Source organism: Lampetra fluviatilis, chromosome 2, assembly GCF_964198595.1.
Source record: "Lampetra fluviatilis chromosome 2, kcLamFluv1.1, whole genome shotgun sequence".
In the NCBI taxonomy this organism is placed as follows: domain Eukaryota; kingdom Metazoa; phylum Chordata; class Hyperoartia; order Petromyzontiformes; family Petromyzontidae; genus Lampetra; species Lampetra fluviatilis.
The window spans coordinates 16,222,048-16,248,204 of NC_136276.1; the positions used below are offsets into that span (position 1 = coordinate 16,222,048).

Consider the following 26,157-nt stretch of genomic DNA (forward strand, 5'->3'; position numbering starts at 1 on the left):
CAGCTTCGGCCCGGGTCCACGTGTTGAAGACTCGTTGAACGGAGAATGTAGACAAAGGGTTTCTTCCAGGATGAACAACAACCCCGGTCCCTCTCAGGACCCGGCTTATATTCTCTGTGTCGTGGCCGGCTCCGCCCTTGGCCACGTCCACCTTCCAGAATCCTCGGGAAGGATCTGGGTCCCAATCACGTGACCACCCCCAGCCCCCTCTTGGGGCCCCTTTGCCAACTTTACTGGTCACGTGTCCTCCCAGGTCAACCAGAGTGCCATGGCCTCACATAACCTCATCCTTCGGTCGGCACCCACACACCCTGTCCTGTAGGGTCAGCACTGCACTTAAGGCGTGGTGCCATCTCGCGCTATTTTTCAGCGCATGCCGTGCCCCTCTCGGGCCGGTACTCCACCTACATCATTGTGGTATCCAGTGATCTTCTTGGTTCTTTCGGTAAAGTCACGTAGAAGGGAAGTAATAAAATAATAAAAATAAAACATAATAAAATGAAATAATTCTCACGACGTTTCGGCTACAACGCAAGCAGCCGTCTTCAGGTGAAGAAATTCTTCATTTTATTATGTTTTATTTTTATTATTTTATTACTTCCCTTCTACGTGACTTTACCGAAAGAACCAAGAAGATGAATCCCTGCAGTCACGAAAGCTTTAAATCGAAATGTATCCAGTGATGTCACTACAAATGGAATCAGTTGTCATTCCCATTCCTTGAAGACTGGTGAATCCATAAGAAGATCAACAGACCGATGCGCACACTTCCTTGACAAATGGAAAATCAAGGACAAGCTATGGTGCGATTATGGCTATGCAAACCAAACTATGGACCATGTAGTAAATCACTGTAGTCCCCTTCACTGGAGGAATAGCAAGACTACACGAACTTTCTCCTGAAGCCCTCTCGTGGCCAGCAGACCTTGACATTGGCATTTAGCTCCTGAACACATTGCTAAACACAAGAATAGAACAGAATGGGTGTCATTCCACAAAAACGGCGAAAGCAGACAGGTGAAACAGGTCATTTGACTTGTGATGTGAGTGCAGAGAGGCCAGGTTAGGATGGAACAGGAAACTTTTGTAAAACAATGCAAGAAGCTTCGTACATTGTGAATGGAGCTGGAATCACGCAGGGTCAGATATGCTTTGGATCCTGGAGCGAAGAGTGAAGGCCATTCTCATAGATCATGCTGTGGTGAATGTAAATGCTTAGCGCGGGCGCTGTTGTAGGATGTGTATGCCGCATCACGGATTTCTTGGATATGGCTGATAAGAACAGTAGGAAAAGCCATGGAGGTGTTTACGGTTATTGAATGCAGATTCGTATCAACCAAAGGCAGTATTATTACAGATTTCCTGACATTGTTTGATATCATGTTATTTAATATTTTTTTGTACAATATGATTTCCTGTCTGCTCTTCGGGGCATTATGCAAACTTGGTTTGCATTCTTACTTACGATAATATTACAATCTAAACGGATGCCATTGCTTTAATGGTTGTTTGAAATGTAACTTTTTTGTAAGTTAAGCTAATAAAAAGAACAATAACTTAATTCTAGATTTGAAGCTTTCGTGACTGCAAGGATTCATATTCTTAGGTTTTTTCGGTAAAGTCACGTAGGTAAAAATTTTTAATTAATAAAAGTAAAATAAAAATAAAATACAAATCACGACGTTTCGGAAGGCAACACAAGCTTATAATAACAATAACTTATATAATCAGGGAAGTCTTAAGAGTCCTTTTAAGAAAGGTCCTGCTTGAGGTGTTTTCCAAAGTCATGGATGGGCATTATTTATTAGTTGAAAATAGAGCCAGAGCACCCGGAGAAATTCCAGAGGTAAAGCGATCATTTAGGAATGACGGAACACTGAATACTCGGTAGTTTAGCGATGTATTATAACAGATCAAAGTTAAGCCGGAAGCAACTACTATATGAGTATCCTTCTCATTACCAGTTCATGGACCAGGGCATTAATCCTCGCATAAAACATGCAGGAATCATTTGTATGAGGAAATAAAACATAAAAAAGGACATGTGTTTAAAATACTAACCTCAAAAGACACATTTAGGCTGAAGCATTTAGCTCCATGGTAAATTTAATGCAAAATGGTTTAGTAAAATTAGATTTATTTGACTGTAATAAAATGATCACCCAATGCCAGAGGCAATAGTTACGTCAATGTCGATTCTAAGCACGTAACTTTGTGGATACAAAGGATATGGAAACTAGTGTACTTGAAATATATGATTGAAATTTAATAAGATTAAGGACTCTGGAGAGCTATTAAGTTGTGGAAAGTTTTATGTTCTCGTTTAACTGCATTCGCTGTTATAAACTGAGCATTTTTTGTCTTAAAATACATGAAGTAGGATATCAACTTAGAGCAGAATGAAATATATGAAATAATATTCGAGGAACCCAGCTTTGTGAATTTTTTTTATGCCACTGAACAAAAGATGTTGGACTGAGGAAGTGCATCTGGTCAGCCAGCATTTGATTCAGTAGATTACTACGTCTTCCTGAGCCAACTTAAATGTATGAACTTCTACAAGTCTATGGTATAGTGGCTCCAGAGCCAGTAAACGACCTTACCTCAAACAAAACCCCTATCACGAAAGGTGTCCCTCCAGACTACATACCCTATTCCCCCTTCGTGTCATTAATTGACTCGTTTATCCACTCCAACTTAAATATGTTCGCTGATGACACCGCTGTGATGGTGTTAACACATCTGAGGATGATGAAGACTTTGACTTGAATGCAAATGAACAATATAAAACGTGTTTTTCTTAATACCAGCTAGACAGAACTTGTAGTTCTTCCTGGAAAGTGACCCCTCCACTACGAAACAAATTATGGCGTTTAACTCTCAAAAAATTTAACTTGTCGACAAGCTTAAATATCTAGGTGTCATCCTTGATCAAAAGCCATCTTTCACTGCACTTATCGACCATATTTGCAAAAAAATATCAGGATAAACAAACTGGCTTCTTATACAGAAATAAAAGTTGCATGCCACCCGACTACAATTGCATATTATTAGAACCGCTATGTTCTCCATCTGCGGCGGGCGTGGTGTTGTTTACAGACTTGGTGTCGGCTCTGCACAAAATTACTGGTTCCATTGTCCAACTTCGCTCCTCCCTTTGCCTTTGATCCCCCCCCCCCTACATAACACATCCTCACTATGAACTTCATTTAAACTCTAATCAGCACCCTCCCCTCCCCCGTTAATCTACAGGGAAAGGCATTAGGCTATCTTCATCCTCAAAGTGTTACAAAGCAAGTCTGGTGAATATCTTTCGGATCATTTAATCCCCCAGGTAAAATGTTAGAAGCTGTTCCTGCTCAAAGTCCCCCACTGACTGTGAGAACCAAACTTGGTTTAAATCCCTTCTGTGTGGTGGCCCATAATCTCAGGAATAACTGAGACAAAATGTTTGGGATCAAAATCTTACTATCCTTGTCCTACTTTAAATCACTTGGACCTCATATTTCCATTCACATGTACATGCAATTTATTGGTCTGCTTTGCGGACTTTATGTCCTTCATGTTTATGTATTTTTTACCATCTCACCTAACTCGGTGTTGTTTTACATCCAATACTTTTTGTACGTGATAAGTTCTCCCAGCTTTGTTGTATTCTTTGTACTAGTTGTACCATATTGCTGCACGACCTTGAAATTTGGAACTTTTATTGTTTTTTGTTCGTATTTTTGTTGTGGCAACCAGGTTTCTATTGCCTTTTATTCCCCAATGAGTTGTACTTGTGCCAAAATAAAACAGACCAAACCAGAATTAAATAGGTACACCACGGTTAGTCGATCGGCAGCTCGCGCCTGGAGCGGTAAAGTCTTGCAAGACGTCTGTCCAGTGTGAAAGAGTTGGCCTAATACCCTCTAGTTGGGCCCTCTAGAGCACTCTCTTTCTCTAGTCGAGGCCCATCCACCAGCATTGGTATGGGCAAGACGTTGCAGGGCTGCAACTTTACCTTTTACCACTTAAGAACATGGTTTTTTTTTAAGTTGTGGCACTCCTCCACTTTGAGTTGTACCCCTTTTGGTGTCATCTGGTCCAACACCAATGGAGACTAGGCTCTAGGGAAAGTTGTCTCGGGTGTGGAACAATCAACTTCAAGGACAGTGCATATCATTATCATCATCAGAGTTGTTTATTTTTGTTTGCATTTTGACTGCTTGTGTTGTGGTTATTGCAAACATGATGCCTTGTATAAAGGTGTCAGTTTTTGTACCAGTTGAAAGGGTAAAAACCTACTACTATATTTTGCCACTGGTAAAGGAGATGTCTCATAATACTCCTCCAGCTGTTTTTTTATTGGCTGTGCGATTATTTTTTTTTTTGCAGAATAAGGCTGTACCCATTGTGCATGGATAATCATGCCATAAACAGAATAGATGCAATGAAACTTGTGGATTTTCCGTATGATACCTCAATTCCACAAATGTGCAGAATCAAACTGTACGTGCTTCAAGCCCCAAAGTGTCTGCATGCACAAGGAGGATGATACAGCACTCATCTCTATTTGTATACCTGAGCTAGTGGCAGAAATCCCACAGTTATTTATATTCACGAAACATTAGTGGACTCGTACATTTACAACATTTAATAAGTGTCTGAATACAATTACAACATTTAACTCTTCCCAGACATTTCACAAGGTCATTTCATGATACTTCAATATGACCTAGGTGGAGTGCATTCACCACTTGTTGCAGAGGTTCAAGGTTCGAATCCTACTGTCGCACTGATTAAAAATGTGGGTGTATTTACCATACTATCGGCTTCATAGTGAACGTTGCCATGATGTCACTCGCAAGAGTAGACCATTGTGTACTGGCGTCATGGTCCAAACTTGCATTACATAAAAAATGAATGTGTAATCATTGACCCATACGGCAAAAACACTTGGCAGGACCCTCCTGAAAAAGAGGCACGAGGCTCAGTAAGGCTTTCCTCTGAGAAGTGCTCGAATAATTTACATCTATTAACAAAAAATTACGCAGGTTAAAAGTAGACCACAATTATAACAATAATAACCCACGATATTACAACCATCTCCCCATATATTCTTAGGTTTTTTCGGTAAAGTCACGTAGGTAAAACATCAAAATTAATGAAAATAAAATAAAACAAAAATCACGACGTTTCGGAGGCAACACAGGTCTCCGTCATCAGGTGGGACCGTCACAGCCGAATTAGCTGCATCAATTCGGCTGTGACAGTCCCACCTGATGACGGAGACTTGTGTTGCCTCCGAAACGTCGTGATTTTTGTTTTATTTTATTTTATTTTCATTAATTTTGATGTTTTACCTACGTGACTTTACCGAAAAAACCTAAGAATATGAATCCTTGCAGTCACGAAAGCTTCAAATCTAGAATCTCCCCATATTTTGAATGCCAAACAAACAAAAGGCACGGGTTAAGTTGCTTTTAACCTTTTCATGAAAGAGGTTGTTTTTTTTCCTTGCACATCCCCGACACTTGATTCAACGCATCAATACAACACAATTTCCCCACCTTCAACCTTGTGAGACGCAGTGCATTTAATATGCTTCTCTCTGCCATTGTGCGACTAAGAATGGACCGTACACCGTGTGCCTTCCACAATTTTAATGTGCATTGTAGAAGCCCTAAAGTGCCAAGTGCCATTGCCAGTGTTATGGATGGTGCACATTAGAATCCCCAATGCCACATGCACTCAGAGTATTTTAGGTGGTCCTGTCATACGACCCTTGCTAAGCTATGAAAATGGCATGGAAATGCATTTACTCTAAATGGATGTCAGCCTCATATCATATCTCTGCTGATCATGCAGAGCCATGAAGTGATAGAGGGAGAGCCCCTTTTAGCCCCTGTGTAGAATACAACTTTATCATTGTGGGACCTTTTTTGCCAGTATCAAAGTATGAAAAAATAAGAATACGGTCTACCCTTTTTGGCAATAAAACAGGTGTTAATATGTTCAAACACCAAATAGATACCTTTTTCAAGGAATGAAGTCTTCATTATATAGATATAGCTGATCACCCCGAGATTTAAATGCTCTGATACGTGCCAATGTCTTTGTGCTGTTCACCTTTTTGCGTTCTCTGGTCTGACACTGGTGAGACTAGGCCATAAAGAAGGCTGTCACTGGTATAGGCCAATCATTTTCATAGACAATGCAAATATTATCAGAGTTTGTTTGCATTTTCACCAAAGTACGTGTGGCTATTTCAGACTTGATTCCTTGCAATATGTATATATTTGGTGTTTGAACATCTTAACACCATTGAGCTACTCACACGACAACTATATGCCTCTATGAAGAGATGGAAGTTGTTTTATTTGCCTCCTTTCCTGAACCATTCAAACACACACGCACATAGTCGCAGAGTTATATATATATATGTCTTGAATGTGCACAGGGCCTAATGGGACAAACTCGTGCCAGTTTCAATCAGGACCTGAATCCAATTCCAAGTGGAACAGATTGGATCCTTATTTTCTCAGATCTGACACCAATTCTATACTGTCGAGTATTTGTGTTAAAAGTAGCCCCCACCAGCCATTGCTGCTCAAGTGTGGTGTTAGGCGTATCCTGCTAATGTATAAAGTCCCGGGTTAGATTCCCAAGCATATTTTACATGTAAGTTATCGACATTAATATATTACTACAGCAATATCGGTCGTTGGTCACTCATCTTAATGTACTTGACGATCCAATCCACCAACCAGTTCATGATGCGATCTTGATCAATCACGAATGGGTCATGGATCACATTTTTGTTATGGATCGTGTTCCATACTATGCATGGTCAGTCCAATCATCCAATCCGATTTTAAAAGAATGCAGGGCAGGGTGACCTATTCCACACTATTAATGAAATATATATGCTTTGGCTCATGATCCATTCTTCTGTGGACAGAAAATCTATTATTTCTGAGATGAAAAGTACAGGTAAATTAAATGCTAATGTTACATTTAAGATAATGGACAAAATAAAACAGTGCAAGTGTAAGATAAAAAAAAGAAAACTATACAAACAAGATGGCAGAAATTTCCAAAAATGAAATACATTACGGATTCCAATTGTTATCCTCAATCATGATAACTCATCATATTGTTGGGTGAGGCAAATTGTAAGATGCATTGCTCTTCACACTTTCAGTTAACACATTTCGTGGCAGATATTCCTCTATAAGTATACAGCTCCTCAAACTTTCGAGGATGAGCCTGGATGCAGAAGAAACGCATTGACACACACACATGGAAGATGAAATTGATCAAGACAATGAATAATACACTTTTTATGATGATGATGATGTCGTCGATTCTGATGATGGAAATACTCTTCATGAGGATGTTGTCATAATAATACTGCTGATAATGATGGCGTGACACAGTTGCTGATGATGCTGGTAATGATAATGACAAGGATAATGTCATTTTATTGAGTAACTCCATAAGTCTCAAGGCTCATTTTTGTAATGGTCCTGAAATGTGTCCAATTCCATTTTAATAACTGCATGTGGAAAGAAACAGGAGTACCCAGGAAAAAACTCATGCACACAATCAATCAGCATATCTCCCACCTGCCATCAGGATAATACTGCATCCTCTGGGTTGTGCATGCACAACAATGAGTCATCAAGAAATAAAAACGTGATCACAGATGGCCACGCTTAGTGCATTCTTGGAAGGATTGAAATCTTGGGCTCAACTCATAAATGGTTGATTTCCAGATTTTCCAGAACAATCTGCTGGCACAAATTCTCATGGAAAATGACGAGTCAATTCATGAGCAACATTTTTGCACTAATGTTCTAGGAACATGAAGTGATTATGCAAGCAAGGACCAATCAGGTTCAGACCTGATAATTGTTTTTTTACCCTTTTATCTGGAAACAAAACTGACACCTTTTTTTACAAGGAGTCATGTTTGAATTGACCACAATACCAGTGGTCGGAATGCAAACAAAAAACACAACTCTGATAATGTATGCACTGTCCTTGAAATTGAGTGGTCCACACCCGAGACAGCTTTTCTTAGAGCCTTGTCTCACATGGTGTTGGACCAGATAACGCCAAAAGGCGCACAACTCAAAGACAATGCACCATCAGAGTATGAGAGCTCGGGGTAAGCATTTACACCATTGGAACCTCCTTTGCCAGTAGCAAAATATGATCTATTTTTTTTTACCCTTTTATCTGGCAACAAAACTGACACCTTTTGTTTGCATTCCGACCGCAGGTATTGTGGTCAATGCAAACATGACTCCTTGTAAAAAAGGTGTCAGTTTTGTTGCCAGATGAAAGGGTAAAACAACAATGATCATATTTTGCTACTGGCAAAGGAGGTTCCAATCAGGTTCAGACCTGTTTGACACACGTACGGCTCCATATTGTACGTATGGGAATTTGTTTCAATGACTCCTCCTGCAGAGCCACTGGCAACAGAAGAGTTGTACTGCGAAGCCTGGGCATGGTGATTATTGTAATAAGCCCATTCTGCAACTTGCAGAAGGGTCATTAGGGCTGCAGCAGCGGAGTGGAGCAGCACTCCCATCTCATGGACACGGAGATAAACACACATGTCTGCGTGTATAGAGCTGAAGGTGAAAACTGGTCAACAGTGTCTGTGTAACCACATCACTGCATCACTTCCTTCTATCAGATGCTGCAACTGTTGCACTCACTGCGAGACCTACCTCTGGCAGTCGCATCACCATCTGAAAATATTCTTGGGCACCTCTAGGTTCACTGGGCCTTAAATGAGTACCTGATATGGGTGTGAACATCAGTGTTTTGAAGACAAAGGTGGCTAGATGTGGTTCTAGCCACACCATCCCCTCATGTGCCATGCCAAGCCTTAATATGTTTTCACTTACTGAACTCACACCTATAGTAAGGTTTAACAAAGCATCTTGCTATATCTTCATGAGTATTATTAGTGTATGCATGTCAATTCCACTGCATCCTACTCCACTCAGCAGGGCTTCGTCCTTGGAATGTTAAGGTTGAATTTCCAGCACATTTGCCAAGGTCACAAGTGCTAGAATGCCACATGAATTATGTATCACTATGTCCACTTCACACAGCCTAGGGTGGAAATATCCACAAGTGCAGAATTGTCAAATGTTTCCACAGTTTTGCAGTAGCTCCACACTAGCACTTTCGCAGGCCTGCTCACTTTGCCCTATTCTACAGACTGCAGAATAGCAGAATAAGGTCTGCAATTGGACTAGGCAGTGACCTCATAAATGACAACAAGCAGGATGGGATCACCTTCTGAAAAAATGGCCATTGCTCCACCAAAATGCAGGAATAAATGCTTAATAGATTGGGCCTCTGGTCTCAATTACAACAATCTTAAAATCTTAAAATATTCCGGATTCTAATCTACTTCACATTTAATTATATGATTATATGATCTGATTTTCAAGAAGAAGACTCTTGATTTGGTGATATATTGCTTCATTTGGTGCCAATGTATGAATAACAATGTAATGCCCTAATGTACGGAGCACACTTTGTATAATGAAAATACAGTCAGAGTCCATACATACCCATACATAAACAAGTTACTGAAGCAGAGAGACTCATCATGTAATTGGGTGAAAGCACTTTTTTAGTGCAGTATGCTCATATACTTACTAAATATATATATAGCAGAAACTTTTGCTTGGCATTCTGTTACATTGAGTGTTGAGTCAATCCTGCAGTGGACTGACCACTTGCTTGGCCATTTATCACTTTTCTTAAAAGGCTCGTAATCAGAGGTTCTTTGCACATGCTTAACAGAGCTTGTGACAGGAAATTAAATAATTTGCTCTCGTACTGCTTAATCTGTGGTCTGAAGTGACTGCTTTGATGTCTGCCCTTTTCGGTAAGAGTAACAAAATGTTTGAAATCCAAATCATTTGACATTTACTCTGATCTGCACGATACAATCGACTTATTTATTAATGAGGGCAACACTAAAGAAGAGGGCCGTGCTTTTCCACAAGTGGACTATGCAGCAGATGACATTCTTTTTAATATATATATTTTTTATTGTATTTCAATAGGAGCCCAATACAGAGCATAAACCGCATCACGAGGTGGTGGGGCTATAGAAAACCCACAGATCCCAGTCCAAAACTTTATGTATCCGGGTTTAAAGCAGAGGGGAGGGTGGTGAGGAGGGGAAAGGCGGAGCAGATGACATTCTTAACGGTCTAGCAGATGGCGATCGCATTTGGTCCATAAAAAAACCCAACACAAAACAACTGAGACCTGCCTCACGTGTGCATGCCAGGCTCTAACACGAATGCCTCTCCCGTGGGTGCTCGCCCCCCTGCAGTGTGGAAAAACCCAAGGCGATGTCCCTAATGCTGCACACCGCAGACATCAGCCACCCAGCGAAGAACTGGAACCTGCACCGACGCTGGACCATGTCACTGATGGAAGAGTTCTTCAGGCAGGTTCGTGCAGCAGTTGTGGCATTTCCCTTGTGGCCGTGCCGCCCCTTGAAGCAGTGCTGCTAATCTAGTTTCAATGTTAACTGCTTAGGGATGCTTCTGCACTTGTAATGGTTGGCGCACACGACTTGACACCCCAGAGGTCACTGATACAGTCTCCAGGCACAGAAGTTGAAACGATGTTGCAAGTTGCTTAAATTCCCCCACCACCCCCCTGGACTCCGTGGTGGGATAAAGACGCCTGGCCAGTGTGGAAGGGTAGACCAAATACAAAAATACCCTCTGGAGATATATCCTACTGGTGGAGGTTTTATTTCCACCAGCAGTTCCGTAAGAAAGCAATTGCAGGATGTACCTTTACTGCCTATCCTACAGCCGAAGGTCAATGAACCGGGAAGCTGTCTCACACTTTGTAGATTTTCGTTATAATTCGCGATGGGAATTTGGAGAGGATAACCGTTTGCCTCTCTGGAAGAGGGTTTTGGTGATATGGAATTAACAGCTCCTCGCGACAAGGGGGGGGGGGGCGGTATTGTAGCTGGCTGAGAGTATCGGACACCAAGCTGATTTGTAAGCAATATACTTGGATATGATGGTGCTCATGAAAAACCTGCAAGTTTTCAATAATTAAAAGACATAGCAAAGCTATAACTTAGCAATAACAGTGTGCGCACAGCAAAACATAGAGTAAGATGAACCTTTTCAGGTTTCCTCGGTAACATATTTGGATTTTTTTGGTTTGCACATGGGAAAAGCCAGAAGGAACAGGAGGAAAAGCCGGAAAGAACACGACCCACGTATTTGAGAAGTTAACAATCAAAAATAGGTGCCTGTTGGACAAGCAGCAAGCTTCTCTCACATATGCTCAAAACAAAAACATTTTCTCATAATTTAGAAAAACTAAATACATTGACATCTTTAGTATTTTTACGGCACTTCGAGTGGCAGATTTGTGCCAGAAATGCACCACATATAGAAACAAAAAATAATATTGACTTGACCCACTTATAAAAGTTCACATTGCAAAAGGGATTATTCTTAATTAACTCGCTGAAAATGTTGCTCAATTGAACCTCCACTTTTTTAGCGAACAAATGCTAGATGCAGCGTGTCTAAGTCATTTTTATGAAGGCCATGTATCTGCCAACTTCAAGGACCTCTCCCGCACAAACAAGTAATAAATATACTATTCAGATTTAACCATAAATATACAATGCGCTGATGGACGCTGCGTGTGATTGTAATCCGCAAGGCTCATTTTTCATGGCACATTATAATGCTAGTTTGTGTGTCCATTTTGGCCTTCTTGTTAAACCCTATCAAAGTAAACCCTATCATTGTACAGTTAATCATATGGAAATGCTAATTGTGATTTGAGATAAGCTTTTGTTTACATGTGTCTATAATAGGCGAATGGATGCAATGCCTGATAGAACATGGGATATTTCTTCTGGCTTTATGTGCACCTTTCAGATGTGATTTCTTTTTTTACATGAAGGGAATAAACTCTATCACAAAAATTGTCTACGTATCACAGATGGGAATGTACAATTGGGCCACTGAATAATGCTGCATGTATTACCATCAGTCTCAATCCATTGCTAGATAAGGCCCTCTATGTGTTGGTGCCACCATTCAAAGTGCTGCTCAGCTGCAATGCATCTCACTCCCACACGTGGATTTGATTCGTCATTCCATTTCCTCTCATTCCATTCACCTCAATTGACTCCCAACTACTGGATGTGGTTTACGCGTATATGGGTTCCTTTAACCACAATTAAAAAAAACTCCATCCATGCAATCATATACATCTACATTACGTATTATCTTGCGCTGATTTGTCCATATATTTGTTATCTTTCCATTGAGAAGCACATTTTTTTAAAGTTTCAATTCACTCACGAATGGTTGTTTGTGTGTGTTTATTGTGCAGGGGGACAAGGAGGCAGAGCTTGGGTTGTCCTTCTCACCACTCTGTGACAGAAATGCGACCATGGTTCCTCAGTCGCAGATTGGTTTGTAAACTCTGACTGTCTGGCTCTTTGATTCATTGGCTCTGATGATTTGCATAAACCATCACGCGAACTCCGGTCATCCTCGCAACGGTTTCTGGCTGGCCATCAAACAAAGATGGCCACTGCATCGCGGGCTTTCGGATGTGCTTCTGCAACCGCTCTTCCTTACAATATTAGGAAGTCATTGGAGCTATGCACTTTTACATCTAGATTGAAAAGTCATTTCTTTAGAACAGCTTTTTTGAGTTTAGTTTGCTGTCCTTACCCCGCACCTCTGATTATCACGGTTGGCTACGTACGTTAATAAAGAAGTTCAACATACATACAATATCCATTGATAACAATTGGCCAAGGATGAATCCTTATGGCAACACAAATTGCCTCTTTACTGCAGGCAATAATTGCAAACACTTAGCTTTTTATGATGTTATTCTCATATAATTTGAAAGTTGCAAATACTTAAGCTGAATGGCACACCAAATACAGTACAGATGTTCAATTTGAGAAAAATATATTTTAATAAACCACATGGGTATCGTTTTCTCATTGCATTCCTTTTCTTCAAACTAAAGCAATCTTACAACTCAATTGCCATCACAGTAAGACTGTGTCCACATATTTTACGTAAATTATAATATTAGACAATTCAAATTGATTTACCAAGTTCGTTAATGTGTTAGCTTTAGAGAATTAGAAATTGCACACCAAAAGAAAATACAGAATCCAATATGTGCTAGTCTGAATTTAATGATGCTTTTAATGATTGTTAATAACATACTTGTTATGAGCAACTAGCGCAAAGCATGACTCAGCCGAAACATCCCTATACAGCATTAAGGAATTCAGACTGTCGTAGTTATCGTAGCAATTATCTACTTAGAGTTTTTTGTTCGTTAAATCCACTGCTGGATGAGGAGTGTTAGTCATGGGAGGTACTTTGACCATACCTCATTACTCTCGTAAGCGTGCATTAGTAAATGGAAACCCAGGACCAATTCAGATATCACTGCGTCACTAAGGCTAGTTTTGAACTCAGATCACTGGGTTAATAGCGTAGCGCACAAACTACTGAACAATCACTCCATGCCAAAAAAGGCCACAAAGCAAATAACTTGCCTTAATATTTTGCACACAATTATATCTCAAAGTGCCCGCTAATATTCAACTTGCTCCGCAATTAAATTTAGATGTAACCAATTAAGTCATAACTGGCTGTGATGTTTCCATCCTACCTTCCGATGCTAGTAGTTATTTTCGACTCTCTGGTTTTACATTAACAGGTTAAATGTCTTTACATTAACAGGTTAAATGCCTCACACTAACACAGCCACCGTTGCTCGTTTTCCTCGATGTGGCGGTGGCTTTGCGATCTTACATTGACATGCTAATCTCTTACATTGACATGCTAATCTCTCACAATACAATGGCCACCTCCGCAGCTTCGTCGTCGTGGAGGTAGCTCTCCGATCTTTTACATGCAAATTTATCACTTTAACATCACTAGCCCCACCCACTTCGCTTATGACCCTTGGGCTACACCCGTTTCAAACCTTTAAAACATCCTGCCTCAGCAGCTTTCCCGCTATGTTTTCCTCCTGATGACGATTGCTTGTGCTACGATCGAAACGTCGTAGTTTTTTGTTATTTTTGTTTGTTATTTTCTTTGAACCTCTCTACGTGACTTTGCCGAAAGACCCAAGAATAACAATTGCCTGCACATAAATTTAAAGAAAAGACCGTTTGAGACAAGAACAGACAAAAAGGGGGGATGAATATAATTTCAGGCCTTCACGAGTTGCAGAAAGTGACAGCTGTTCTAAGAAAATGAAATCGAGTTGTGCTGTGATGGTGATATGGGGAGCACAGAAGTCACTCGTGATTGGCAGGGACGGGGCATCGGTTGATGGTGGAGTTATTATGTCCAAAAAATGTTTGTTTAGATTTTGTTTGTCACAAAGGTTGGACATGTGCCTTTCTCCACGTGGCTAAGACTGGATTTATAAAACAGGACTTTGTGTAAAGGGTTCCAAACAGCCAGTTTTTATTTATTTTAGTATCTGAAAGTCACTTAATATTACGTCACTGATGAGAGCTTCAAAGGGGGTGATAATTGACTTTCACCTCAAATCATGACAGCATACAGCATGTGCTGCAGCAGTTCCCGAGAAAGAAAAAAAAGCAATGATAATGTGGGTATGTTGACGATGTATGTCGGTGGCAGAGAAAATAAAAAGTGACAAAAGAAATGCAAAATAAATGGAGCTATCAAATTGGTGCTGTTCAACAAAATAATAATGGCCTCTGAATACCTCCCAGGAGTGATGGTAGGCTTGATTTACGTAGATTAAAGTTGTTGCAGTTTTCCTGAGAAAATGTTGTATATTTAGGAGTGCATGTGTACATGACGCCTCTACATGACAAACTTGCAAACATTATGTGGATATCCTCGCTTGGTGCAAACCTAGGCCAGACGAATGTTTCCCACCGGCACATTGCCAATGTTATTTATTTATGCAAGCTACATCCGAGACAGGGCACACCTTAATTCAGCTGCCCTCCTGCTTTCAATAAAATCTCCGTCAGCAAAGACAGCAAACCTATACATACCATTAAAGAAGCAATCATAAAACTCCAGCATACACTCGCACACAAAGATCTTCCATATAGTCCTAACAGATTGTTTGGGCAAGCTCTGTTAGCGAGCACCTATTAATGTCGGGCACGGCACACGAGGGAGTGGGTCGGTGACCAGCACCACGCCTGGCCGCCTTTGTCTCCCGAGTAGCGATGGTTACACATCGCACCAGGTGCTCATTTGTGGATGACAAAACCTAGGGGAGGTCCAGGACTGGTTCAGATAATCGTCACTGGTGTTGGTGACCGTGGGCGGGAATCAAACTCAGGTCACCGGGTTCGTAACGCAGCCCACTAATCACTACAATACCGCCGCTTCCCGCTCACACACACAAACGTACACTAAAAAAAAGCCAGACGTACTAGCAGTAATACTACTACCACTATCCAGAATATTAATTTTAACAATGTGAAATTACGCTCAGAAAAAAAATGAAATGACCTTCAGTAAAAAAAAACAATTTTCGGCGACAGCAGAACGCCGCATCGCGTAACAATGAAAGCGTCTTCCTCGTCCGTCCGTGCCGGGTTGCAGGTTTTATCGACTACATCGTGGAGCCTACCTTCACGGTGCTGACGGACCTCTCCGAGTTCGTGGTGGCTCCTCTCATCGATGAGGCGGCACGGGCTGGCACGACCAGCTTTCGACGCAGCAGGTGCTGAACGCGCACATCACCCAACGACGACAATGACCACGACGCCACGACAGCGACAGTCGCAATGTGTGGGCTCCTTGTCGATTCGTTGGCAGGTGAAATCTGCCTAGTAGGAAAAAGTAGCTACATATGTAGCTACGGGCCCCGCACTTTTAAGGGCCCCGCGCTAAATGCTTTCAAGCAATCAATTGCGGTTAGGTGATTCTGCACTTGCTCTATTACTATAGTACTATACCGCCTTCAACTTTTATGAACGACTGGGTGTTTAAGGTTAGTGATTTGTTGTATTATCTGGCTGTATAGCAAATGAAAAAAATACAATTACTATGCAAGTAAAAAATGTGTGTTTTCATATGTGTGTGTTTTTTATTTAGGGCCCCATTATAACATATGCTACAGGCCCCGCGCTAGCTTAATCCGGCACTGCACTCACACCATCGTCATCTGCCCCCGGTAGACGGAATCTTCATGCCAGCGCTGAAGGACTTTAAGAAGGTCATGGGCACATGAAATTCATCTCCTCCATTCACGTTCCGGGAGTGAAAAATGTCTGCAGGATTGATTCAAAACGAGTAAACGCTGATCCAGTGTTGACATACAGTGTCTCGTCAACATTTAGGCTTGCTTGAATCAATGCTGGTGAACTGCCAGATGTTATACAGCAAGGATCCTCTCTTTAAGATATGGATCTGTTCTATTTTGTTACGTATATTTTCCACAGTGACACGAATTATTGTTTTGTCTTTTGCTTCTGTCCTGTTGGATTGCGTGTTGTGCTTAACATGACATTAAGCTATCACAGCCTGTATGCTCTGATTTATCTATCTTAAAATGTAACAAGTAAAACAATTCGAATCAAATATTGTGTCCTACTGTTGGACAAAGTGTTGTCAGATCTTTACGTCCGTTCACACAATGGCACCAACCCGGTGACATTCAGTCGCGAACGCATTCGTTCTAATATCCACAGATAACATTATAACCTACCTTTATTGTGCATTTTGGCTGAATTGTATGAATATGAATGCGTGTGAATATAACCAACTGTTCTGTCAAAATTGTTGTCTTTATCTTCCAAAGCTATGTATGTGTGTATGCATGTTGAACTTTTTGCACCGTACGTAAGCAATCATGCTAATCGGAGGAATTAATTAAAGTAAAGTAGATAACTTTGTACTGTTAATTGTTATGCACCTAGAAATTAAGCGCCAAATTAAGATAGTTTCAAGCTGTTATCTTTTTTAGATAAAAATGACATTCAGAATAACCAACATTTTCAAACATTTTATATTGTACAGTAAAATTATGATACAATGTTTTAAAAAAGTAATATGTTTAAATAAAACGACTAAAGAATAGTTTCAAATACATAGTACCGTCATAAAATGTAAAATTATCTATCACCCTTTGTTATATGCGAAACACGTTTATGATGATCATAATAATTATTATACAGTTTAATATATCCCCCCTCCCTCATAGCTAACTGGCAGCTGAAATGGGATTTTGGCTGTGGAGGAGAATGAGGTTGTGTGCATGGCCTGTTAAGGTTTAATGGAATCCAGAAGGCGTGCCAAGCATCTGAAAAATAGGGCTGTGTGTTTGAAGCGACTAAAGGGGCACTTTGGATATTTTCCTCCATCTGCCTCCTGCTGCTTGCTTCCAATATAACCTCGGGGGATGTGCACGTATTGGGGGTATTTGTGTGCACCAGTGCTTTCGTGCACAAAAAAAGCCCCTTCGATGCACTCCCTCCCTCCCACCGCCTCTGGCGTGGGTGGAGAACTTTTAATGAACCTCCATTAACCCTATCGGCTGCAATTCCACGGCGTGCGTAAAAGCGATTTAATTGTGGAAAGTTTGCGCTGAAACTGTCTTCCCCAGAAGCTGTTTTGTAGCCGGCGTTTACAGCACGTGGCATTGTAAAGAAAATGACCTTATTAATGTGAGATCTTACATAGACAGATCTCACAAGTGCCCACAGGCACAGGAAGGCAATAGGGGTATCAGAGAATCACATTGGCGTGTATTGGTAGTCGTGTGTGTGTGTGTGAATGTTATCATTGTTCAGCAGAGCCGGAGCTGTGGACTGTAGTTCGTTTTTTCTGGTTTTTATTTTAAAAACGTTCTCAAGCACTTGCGTCTGCATATATAATATCTAGCTGGCTCATATGTCCTCGATCTGAAATGTCCTCATAGCCACAATAAATATTGCCAAAGTCATTGACTGGAACACTTAAAATACATTCCAACTGTTGGAAAAGGTACAAGGGAACAAGTCAAATGGAGAAAAAAAAACCCACTGCAAGATGCAAGTATATTAGCTGTATTTTAGGATATGAATTTGACCTTGCAGAGTGATCATGACCTTGAATTCTTAAATAAGAAGCAGAGTCTGGGGTTGAGATTGCTATTGGGTAGAAATTTAATGAAAATAACAATGATGATGACACTGATAGCGATGGTAAAATAATGCACTTCATTTTCAGTCATAATGACTCATTTCATGGAGTTGGCATGGCAATGCAAAAAATATTGCTTATTATCATGCGCTAGCTATTACCGCACACAGCGACACATTAACATATTCAGCGTTAGCACTTGGCATTATAAATTGCCTGACACTCTTCCATTTATATTTTGTCTAGGGTTCTCCTTCAAGACAGATGATTTAAACCAAAGTTCCTCTAATAGGAGGTCTTTTCTGTCAACGACCCCACCAAAACACGAGGCCAACGTGTTAATTGGGAGCAATGTGTTTGGAATGAATTTGCGTTCGCGACTACGGCTGCGCTGGTAAAACGTTCAAGCGCACGTACGCACTTGCCTCCAGTTGTCGAGCGTGCTGCCCATATTGATTTAGCATACAAAGTAATCGGCAATGCTTTTCATTGGAAAAGCCCGTGCTCAGAAGAAACAAGCAGATTTACTCGGGGGAGAACCAATCTAGACGCGCCAGTTGATACACCCTCTATTCGTCGCCTCCGACTGCACACCACCAGCTCCATCCTGTTGGACAGTTGAGTGCACCTTGGCTGGAGATAATATAAGGCCCTTTTTACGGTCAAATTGAATTTTCACCTGGGAGCTGTTTGGCAATTTGCACTGTATTCACCTGCTGTCAGTCTCCTATTTGGAGTGCTCGAGTGCGAAGGGAACTGGTGAACACAGGGCCCAGGGCAGTGAAACTGAATGCTGTACTCCAGCTCTAAGGATGACATTGCCAAACAGAGGTTGAAGGTCATTCTGATGGAATCGCGCCTCGGTAGCACACAGGGGTGGTTTAAGTCCAGTTTGTCTACAAGTATGGGTGGATGAGGTGTAATTGAGGTGGGACTTTCAATTACGTATATTGTACGAGGCTGAGCTTTCCCTCTCAGGAAAAGGTCTGGGGAATTAGTGGTTTATTGTGGGATGGAGGGGGAGAGAGCAGATATGGTCTGCATAGGACTCGTCCAGCTCAAACCTCAAAGACACAGATGAAGACAAGGGGTGTGTTATCACAGCACGGAAAACATTACTTATTAATTTACCATCTAGCAGTTGGTGTGCCATTCGCAAACAATTTTTCATAATTTGATCTGGGACACCACGTGTTAAACTTGTGATAGAAGTAAAGATTGTGTTACCTCTTGGCATCCCTTCAAGAAGTAAATGCACAAAGCAGAATTCAAACTTATTTCATCCACCATTGATTCACGAACATAAGTGTGCCTAGTAATTAGTTTAGTAGTGCGAATCTGTGTAATGTCGGCTTTCTGTGTACAAAGTAGGCCAAACGTAATGCCACCACATAATGATGAGAGCTTACATTACCCACACAACACGATAAGGAGCACAGCGCACATGGGGCACAACAGCGTGGTGGTCAGCGCGCTCCGAACCCGAGTTCGATCCCCGCTCCCGGTCAACACCGGTGATGACTATATATCCGAACCGGTCCTGGGCCTTCTCTAGATCGACTCAGCGTCAAATGAATACCTGCTGTGACACGTGGACATTGCCACTGGGGAGATAAAGGCGGCCGGGCGTGGCGCTGGCCACCCACCCCCATCGTGTGCCGTGGAAGCCTTCGTGTAAGTGCAGCTCGCTAGCAGTGCTTGCCCCAACAGTCTGTTGAGGCTACACGGAGGGGGGGGGGGTGGTGGTGAATCTTTGTCTTTGTATGTGCAGCCTGAACAGCATCGCGCTCTCGGACGGGCGAAGGTCGAGTGCTCGCAGCATCGCCTCGGAAGGGAAACACCCCCCGCCCCGCACCGCCATGCTCGCAGTCGACCCCAAAACGTTCCGAGTGTCCTGGACCGACATCATTACACAGAACAAGGAGAAGTGGAAGGACCAGGCATCCAAAGGTACAAAGTGGCACCCTCGCTGGGAAGCAATTCTGACACGGACTTGCGATTGCAGCGTGCGGGGTTATGGATGTGGACCCGGTAGAGCCGGCCCTCGTCGAAAAACACCTTCTGAGAAGCATCTCTTATATAGACAACATCCCCCCCTCCACCCACCAGCCAATCAGCCACCCTTCCACCCCCTCCACCCTCCACCCACCACCCCCTCCACCCACCACCCCCTCCACCCACCACCCCCTCCACCCACCATCCACCACCCCCTCCACCCACCAGCCACCACCCCCTCCACCCACCCCCTCCACCCACCCACCCACCCACCAGCCAGCCACCACCCCCTCCACCCACCATCCACCACCCCCTCCACCCACCATCCACCACCCCCTCCACCCACCAGCCAGCCACCACCCCCTCCACCCACCACCCCCTCCACCCACCAACCACCACCCCCTCCACCCACCATCCACCACCCCCTCCACCCACCACCCCCTCCACCCACCAGCTACCACCCCCTCCACCCCCTCCACCCACCAGCCACCACCCCCTCCACCCACCACCCACCACCCCCTCCACCCCCTCCACCCTTCACCCCTTCCACCCACCAACCACCGCCCCCTCCACCCACCACCCCCTCCACCCACCAGCCAGCCACCCCCTCCACCCACCACCCCCTCCACCCACCACCCCCTCCACCCACCAGCCACCACCCCCTCCACCCCCTCCACCCCCTCCACCCACCATCCACCACCCCCTCCACCCACCACCCCCTCCACCCACCAGCCACCACCCCCTCCACCCACCACCCACCACCCCCTCCACCCACCACCCCCTCCACCCCCTCCACCCACCAACCACCATCCCCTCCACCCACCACCCCCTCCACCCACCAGCCAGCCACCCCCTCCACCCACCACCCCCTCCACCCACCACCCCCTCCACCCACCAGCCACCATCCCCAACAGCCACCACCCTCCCCCCACCACCACAACCACCAAGGCTGTTTAATTAACTTCTTTCCGATAAGCTTTTTTTCAATTCCACAAGACAGAGGAGTGCACAGTAGCATCTACCCAGCAAAAACAAATGATAAAGCAAAATTGTGTCCTCGGGATGTGAGAGAAAGCCCTCTTGGCTGAAGCAGTCACGGTTGTTGCTGCTCACCTCACAACACGCGCGCCTGTGTGCACACACTATGTTATCTTTTAATTACAGTTTTAGTCTCTACAAAACGTGGTCAACTTATTTCATTATTTTTTTCACAACATGCGTTGCATGTATAGTACTCGCACACATAAGCCGTCGCTGAAATAATTCTACGTTCCTTTTTACGTTTTTTTGTAACAGATTTGATTTCGTAGCACACTTACAATGTAAACAGCCTATAAGACAGCCTGCTAGCCTTAAATTATTGTTACCATTCTGTTCAACATAAACACATGCACACGCCTTTCCCTCTACCGGACGTAACATCTGCAAGCATTACGTGATTCCCCCTTATTAACTGAAAATGGCAGATAATTTGACATGTTTTCATCTCTAATAACGTAATGAAGGGCACTTATGATGTTCTTGTCAAAACTGTTTGAACCAGATATCTAACAAATTGAAAATTTGAGTGAGATTCAGAATAGTGATGTTTACTTTCAGGTTTTTTGCCAAATTTCCTCCACTCCCATCTGGCCAATGGAGTTGAAGTAATAATCATATAATTACGTTATTTCACTGATTGTAATGTTGGGCAACTGCCATTGAGTAGCACTTTGCGGAGATAAGCTTTGAGCACGAAGAGAAAAGCCACGCATTCAAGGAGATACCCCTCAAAGGTCCACACGTACAGATTCACAACCCACTTTCTGTACTGCCACCTCCTGGCTATCTCACTGCCCAGTGGGTTTGTCGTCTCGGAGATCGATATGACATTCACCAACCCTTCAAAAGCACCTGGCTGCAGATGTGCACCGCCACCGTGCCTAGGGTGCACTGGATGGAGTGAAAATGACGTCCGTCATGCACGTTCTGGCTGGCGTTGGTCCTGAAGGAAACATGTAACACGCTGTGACTCATTCCTCAAACTACACCTGATAAAGCCACAGGATCAAACTGAATGTTTTGCTACGTAAAAATAACATTTTAAATATATTTTTTTAATCACATTGAAAATGCAAAACAGAGTTTTAACACTCATGAAGAGGCAGATCTATGTTTCTTTCAGGACTCATTAATATATTGTTTGTGTTATTGTTTAAGAACATGAATATTGCCTTAAAATACATTTTCTTCAAATTGCTTAAACATATATGAGTTTAAACTTCAGCTTTGCAACATATCCCACATCAATGACAGTTATACCATTTCCACATCTGGTACAGCATTAGTTAATGCACTGCTAATCTTTCACCTTGTTGACAGAATTTATCTTCGTTTGACCTTCTTAATTAATGTTGCCTTCAAGCACAAGATCATCTGAAATAGTGCTGCTGAGGCCCTCACTCAACCTCCACCACCATTACCCTGATTGTCAGAAAACCTCCAGTGCTTCCCAATTCACAGTGGATCACTTACACGATTTCCCTCATTGTCCCCAACACTGACCGATGGCCCACACTTTTCTACTGCTCTGACTTCATATCTTCTCACTCTCCATTAACCATTGCCTCCTCCTGAACCCTTTGATGATATCCCCCCCACCTCAATGTGTAGTCGCTAATCCACCATTGCCCTTATTGTGAGATTGTCTTCCCCTCAATTGTCCACATGTATAATTCCCTCCTGAAACTCAAATTTCAGCTCAAAACCCATGCATGCCTTTTCCACTGTCTATGAATTTTCCTTCCTTTGTATATTTTTGTCATAATTATGCTTTATTTGAAGCTTTCGTGACTGCAGAAATCCATACTCTTTGGTTCTTTTGGTAAAGTCACGTAGGTAGAAAAATAAATAAAATAAAATGAAAATAATATATCACGACGTTTCGATCGCAACATGTGGCCACATAAATAACCTCTTGTTGTAACGGCTCTCTCGCTGGTTCAGCAGTTCCACTGCTGCATTATTTTGTTCCGCCTGAGGACGACCGCTTGTGTTGCGATCGAAACGTCGTGATATATTGATTTATTTATTCTACTTACGTGAATTTACCAAAATAACCAAAGAGTATCATTACGCTTGTTAATTGAGGAACGCCTCGGCGAGTCTCATTACTCTCTTTCAGGAGGATCCTGCCAAGTTTCCAAAGTCAGAGGCAATGTTGCTTCTGTGTGTAATCCCAATTGAATCATATGCAGAACAAAGTTCAGCTTTGGGATATTTGGCCAATACCAGTTAGAGTGTATATTTGTTTTAGCTTTTCAAACAGTATTTATTCAGTTGGCTTTTCCTTGTATATTAAACACCACCAGAATGAAACTTTGCAAATATAACGTATAGAACCCATAATAGAGTTTTTTTTGGGTTAGATCGCGTAAATATATAAATGTGTTGTTAAACCCACCACCACCCGACACAGCCTCTATTGGGTGATATTGGTTCGCGAAAGCCTACATGTTAAAATAACGTATAACACTTGATTTTGTGTTTTTCCCCTATTTTACATTATACAGCATCTTATTATACTCTTCTATTTATATGCTAAACAAGTCGAAATGTTATTCTATACGTACACATATAAGTGCAGTAGACCTGTACGTCAAAATGCAATCACAACAAATGTGGATGCATACAGCCTCGAAATGCGACCACTTTAAAAGCCTTGTACAGGCACCAGTAAGGCATGTTTATTGTATGAAGAGAATTAGTCGGTGATCGAATCTGGACTTGAACAGGTGCAGAGAGTGGCAGCACAGGTGGCTTTGGGAAGGCAATTCCGGACTAGGGGTGCAGCAATGAAAATTAAGCGACCTCCTACAGAGTGAAGGTGACATTCTTAGATGCTGAGGCAGAGGGTGCATAGAGGGGAGGAGAACGAGACGAGGTGGGAGGCAGGTAGGGGCAAGTCCGTGGAGGATGTTAACGATGGTGGGTACTATCGTGAAATTGATCTGGAATGAAATAGGCAGCTGTGAAGGTAGGTTTAGGGTGATGTGGTCTCATTTATGCGTCTGAGTGAGAAGTCTCGCAGCATTATTTTTCATCACCTGGCATTTGGATATGTGGAATTTGGGGAGGCCATGGAGGAGAGAGTTGAAATGGTCAAGTCGGGATGTGACAAAGGCATGGATGAGGGTTTCAATGGTGGGTGGCTAAAGTATGTGATTCAAATTACTGTTTAAAAATGTATGGGAAATGTGATTCGTAAATGTCTGCCCTGGTATGCCCTATGTTTGGAATAGATGCTGAGGAGAAAGCTCGGAGAGACGAAGAAGTCAGAAAGCAAGAGGAGGAGCTTGAGAGGAAAGCCCAGGAGGAGAAGGAGGAGCAGGAGAAACAGCTGGAAATGGACAGTGATAAAGGAGCTGATGCGAAAGTGGACGGTGGAGAGACTCGTCCCGAAAATGGGATTCAGGAAGGTGGGGACATCTCCAACATGGACAGCAGTGCACAGGTGCAAATTGGTAAGATGTCATTTTGTAATGATTATCCACACTTTATTAAACTTTTCCCATATATATGGGCATAGAGATAAGTGTTCGGGTCTTAAAATCCAGAGTTATACAGTATACTATTGAAACCATTTAGAAAAATAGAACAGCTTTGCTGATAATGTGTGAAGAAAGTAACAACATATATAATTAGTGGCCTCAGACAAGGACACACTCTTTTTCCATTGTAATAAACATTGACACTAGAGGATATTTTTCCGGAAATTAGATCGGAGAAATAAAGCATCATCATAAATGGTCAAAAATGTTCATAGTTTGAATTGGCTGGGTCATGACTGCCCCTCTAGGAGAGGGGGTTTTGATCAGCCAATGAGATGCCGCCCCTCGATGAGACACCACCCCTGAGGGCAAGATCGCCCCAAATGGATCGATCCCACAAAATCAAATCTATCCAAACATATTTTTCGTAAACTTTCAAACTGTTTTTTTTACTGTTCTATATGAATGTACATTTTCTAGAAAAAAATATAACAAAGTAGATTTAACTTTTTAAAATATATACTAAAGATTAAATCATATTTCTCCTGCCTCAGCAGTTTGCCTGCTGTATTTTTTCACCTGAAGACGATTGCTTGTGTTGCGATCAAAACGTCGTGATTTTTTTATTATCTTTCTATCTACGTGACATTACCGAAAGACCCAAAGACTACTAAAGATTGTTTTAGGCAATTTTAGGTGGGTCACTGCCCCCACCCCACAGCATTTAGCCCAGCCACCACTGCATACAACTGGAACACACATTGGATAATGTTTCACTGGGACAGGAATTGAAGGTAACCAAGTTAAAATAAAAAGCAGAGCAGGGTGCAGTGATTTTGGAAAACTGAACTTGATAACGGAAACTAACGTACGAATGTGCCTAAAGAAGAACGTTTTTATCCGTGCATACTGCCTGCCATGGCACCCGGATAAGTAACACGGACATTGACTGAGAAAATGGAACAAAGAGCTGACATGTGCATAGAAGCATGGAGAGATGCATGCTTGGGGGGGAAAACAGGAATAGGAATTCATGGATCGGAGATAAAATGTAAGTTAGAGACATCGTATTGATTGTTAAGAAAAGTAACAAAGTTTGTATTGACGAATGTGTTTTTGTTTTTTTGTGCTTGTGCACCAGAGGTCGCAAACGGGTTTTGATTCCTTACCCGTACCCGTACCCGGTTACTCACCAGTGACTCACGGCCTACCCGTACCCGTACCCGGCCGCACCAGGGTCGCAAACGGCTACCCGTACCCGGCCGGGTACGGGTAGCCGGGTATCGGGTAGGGTACGGGTATCGGGTACCCGGTTGCGACCTCTGTTGTGCACCAATGTCACCAAAGTACCTTGGTAAGTCACCTTGCTGGAAGTGATGAGGGCCAATGCTTGAGACGCATGACAGGGTAGAAGCCATAGGGGGGAGCATGCCTGAGAGGAACATCCA

General features: G+C 42.6%; 1 protein-coding gene across 5 annotated transcripts in view; it reads left to right on the forward strand.

The window, feature by feature from the left end:
* Window positions 1-26,157, forward strand: part of LOC144943506 (dual specificity calcium/calmodulin-dependent 3',5'-cyclic nucleotide phosphodiesterase 1A-like) — a 247,134-nt gene that overhangs the window by 211,538 nt on the left and 9,439 nt on the right. For all 5 annotated transcript variants that reach the window (XM_078871061.1, XM_078871033.1, XM_078871026.1 and 2 more), the window contains 5 exons: window positions 10,361-10,481; window positions 12,412-12,493; window positions 15,663-15,783; window positions 19,957-20,135; window positions 24,461-24,682. In XM_078871061.1, the coding sequence (XP_078727187.1) occupies window positions 10,361-10,481; window positions 12,412-12,493; window positions 15,663-15,783; window positions 19,957-20,135; window positions 24,461-24,682 (725 nt within the window). The remainder of the gene's footprint in view (window positions 1-10,360; window positions 10,482-12,411; window positions 12,494-15,662; window positions 15,784-19,956; window positions 20,136-24,460; window positions 24,683-26,157) is intronic.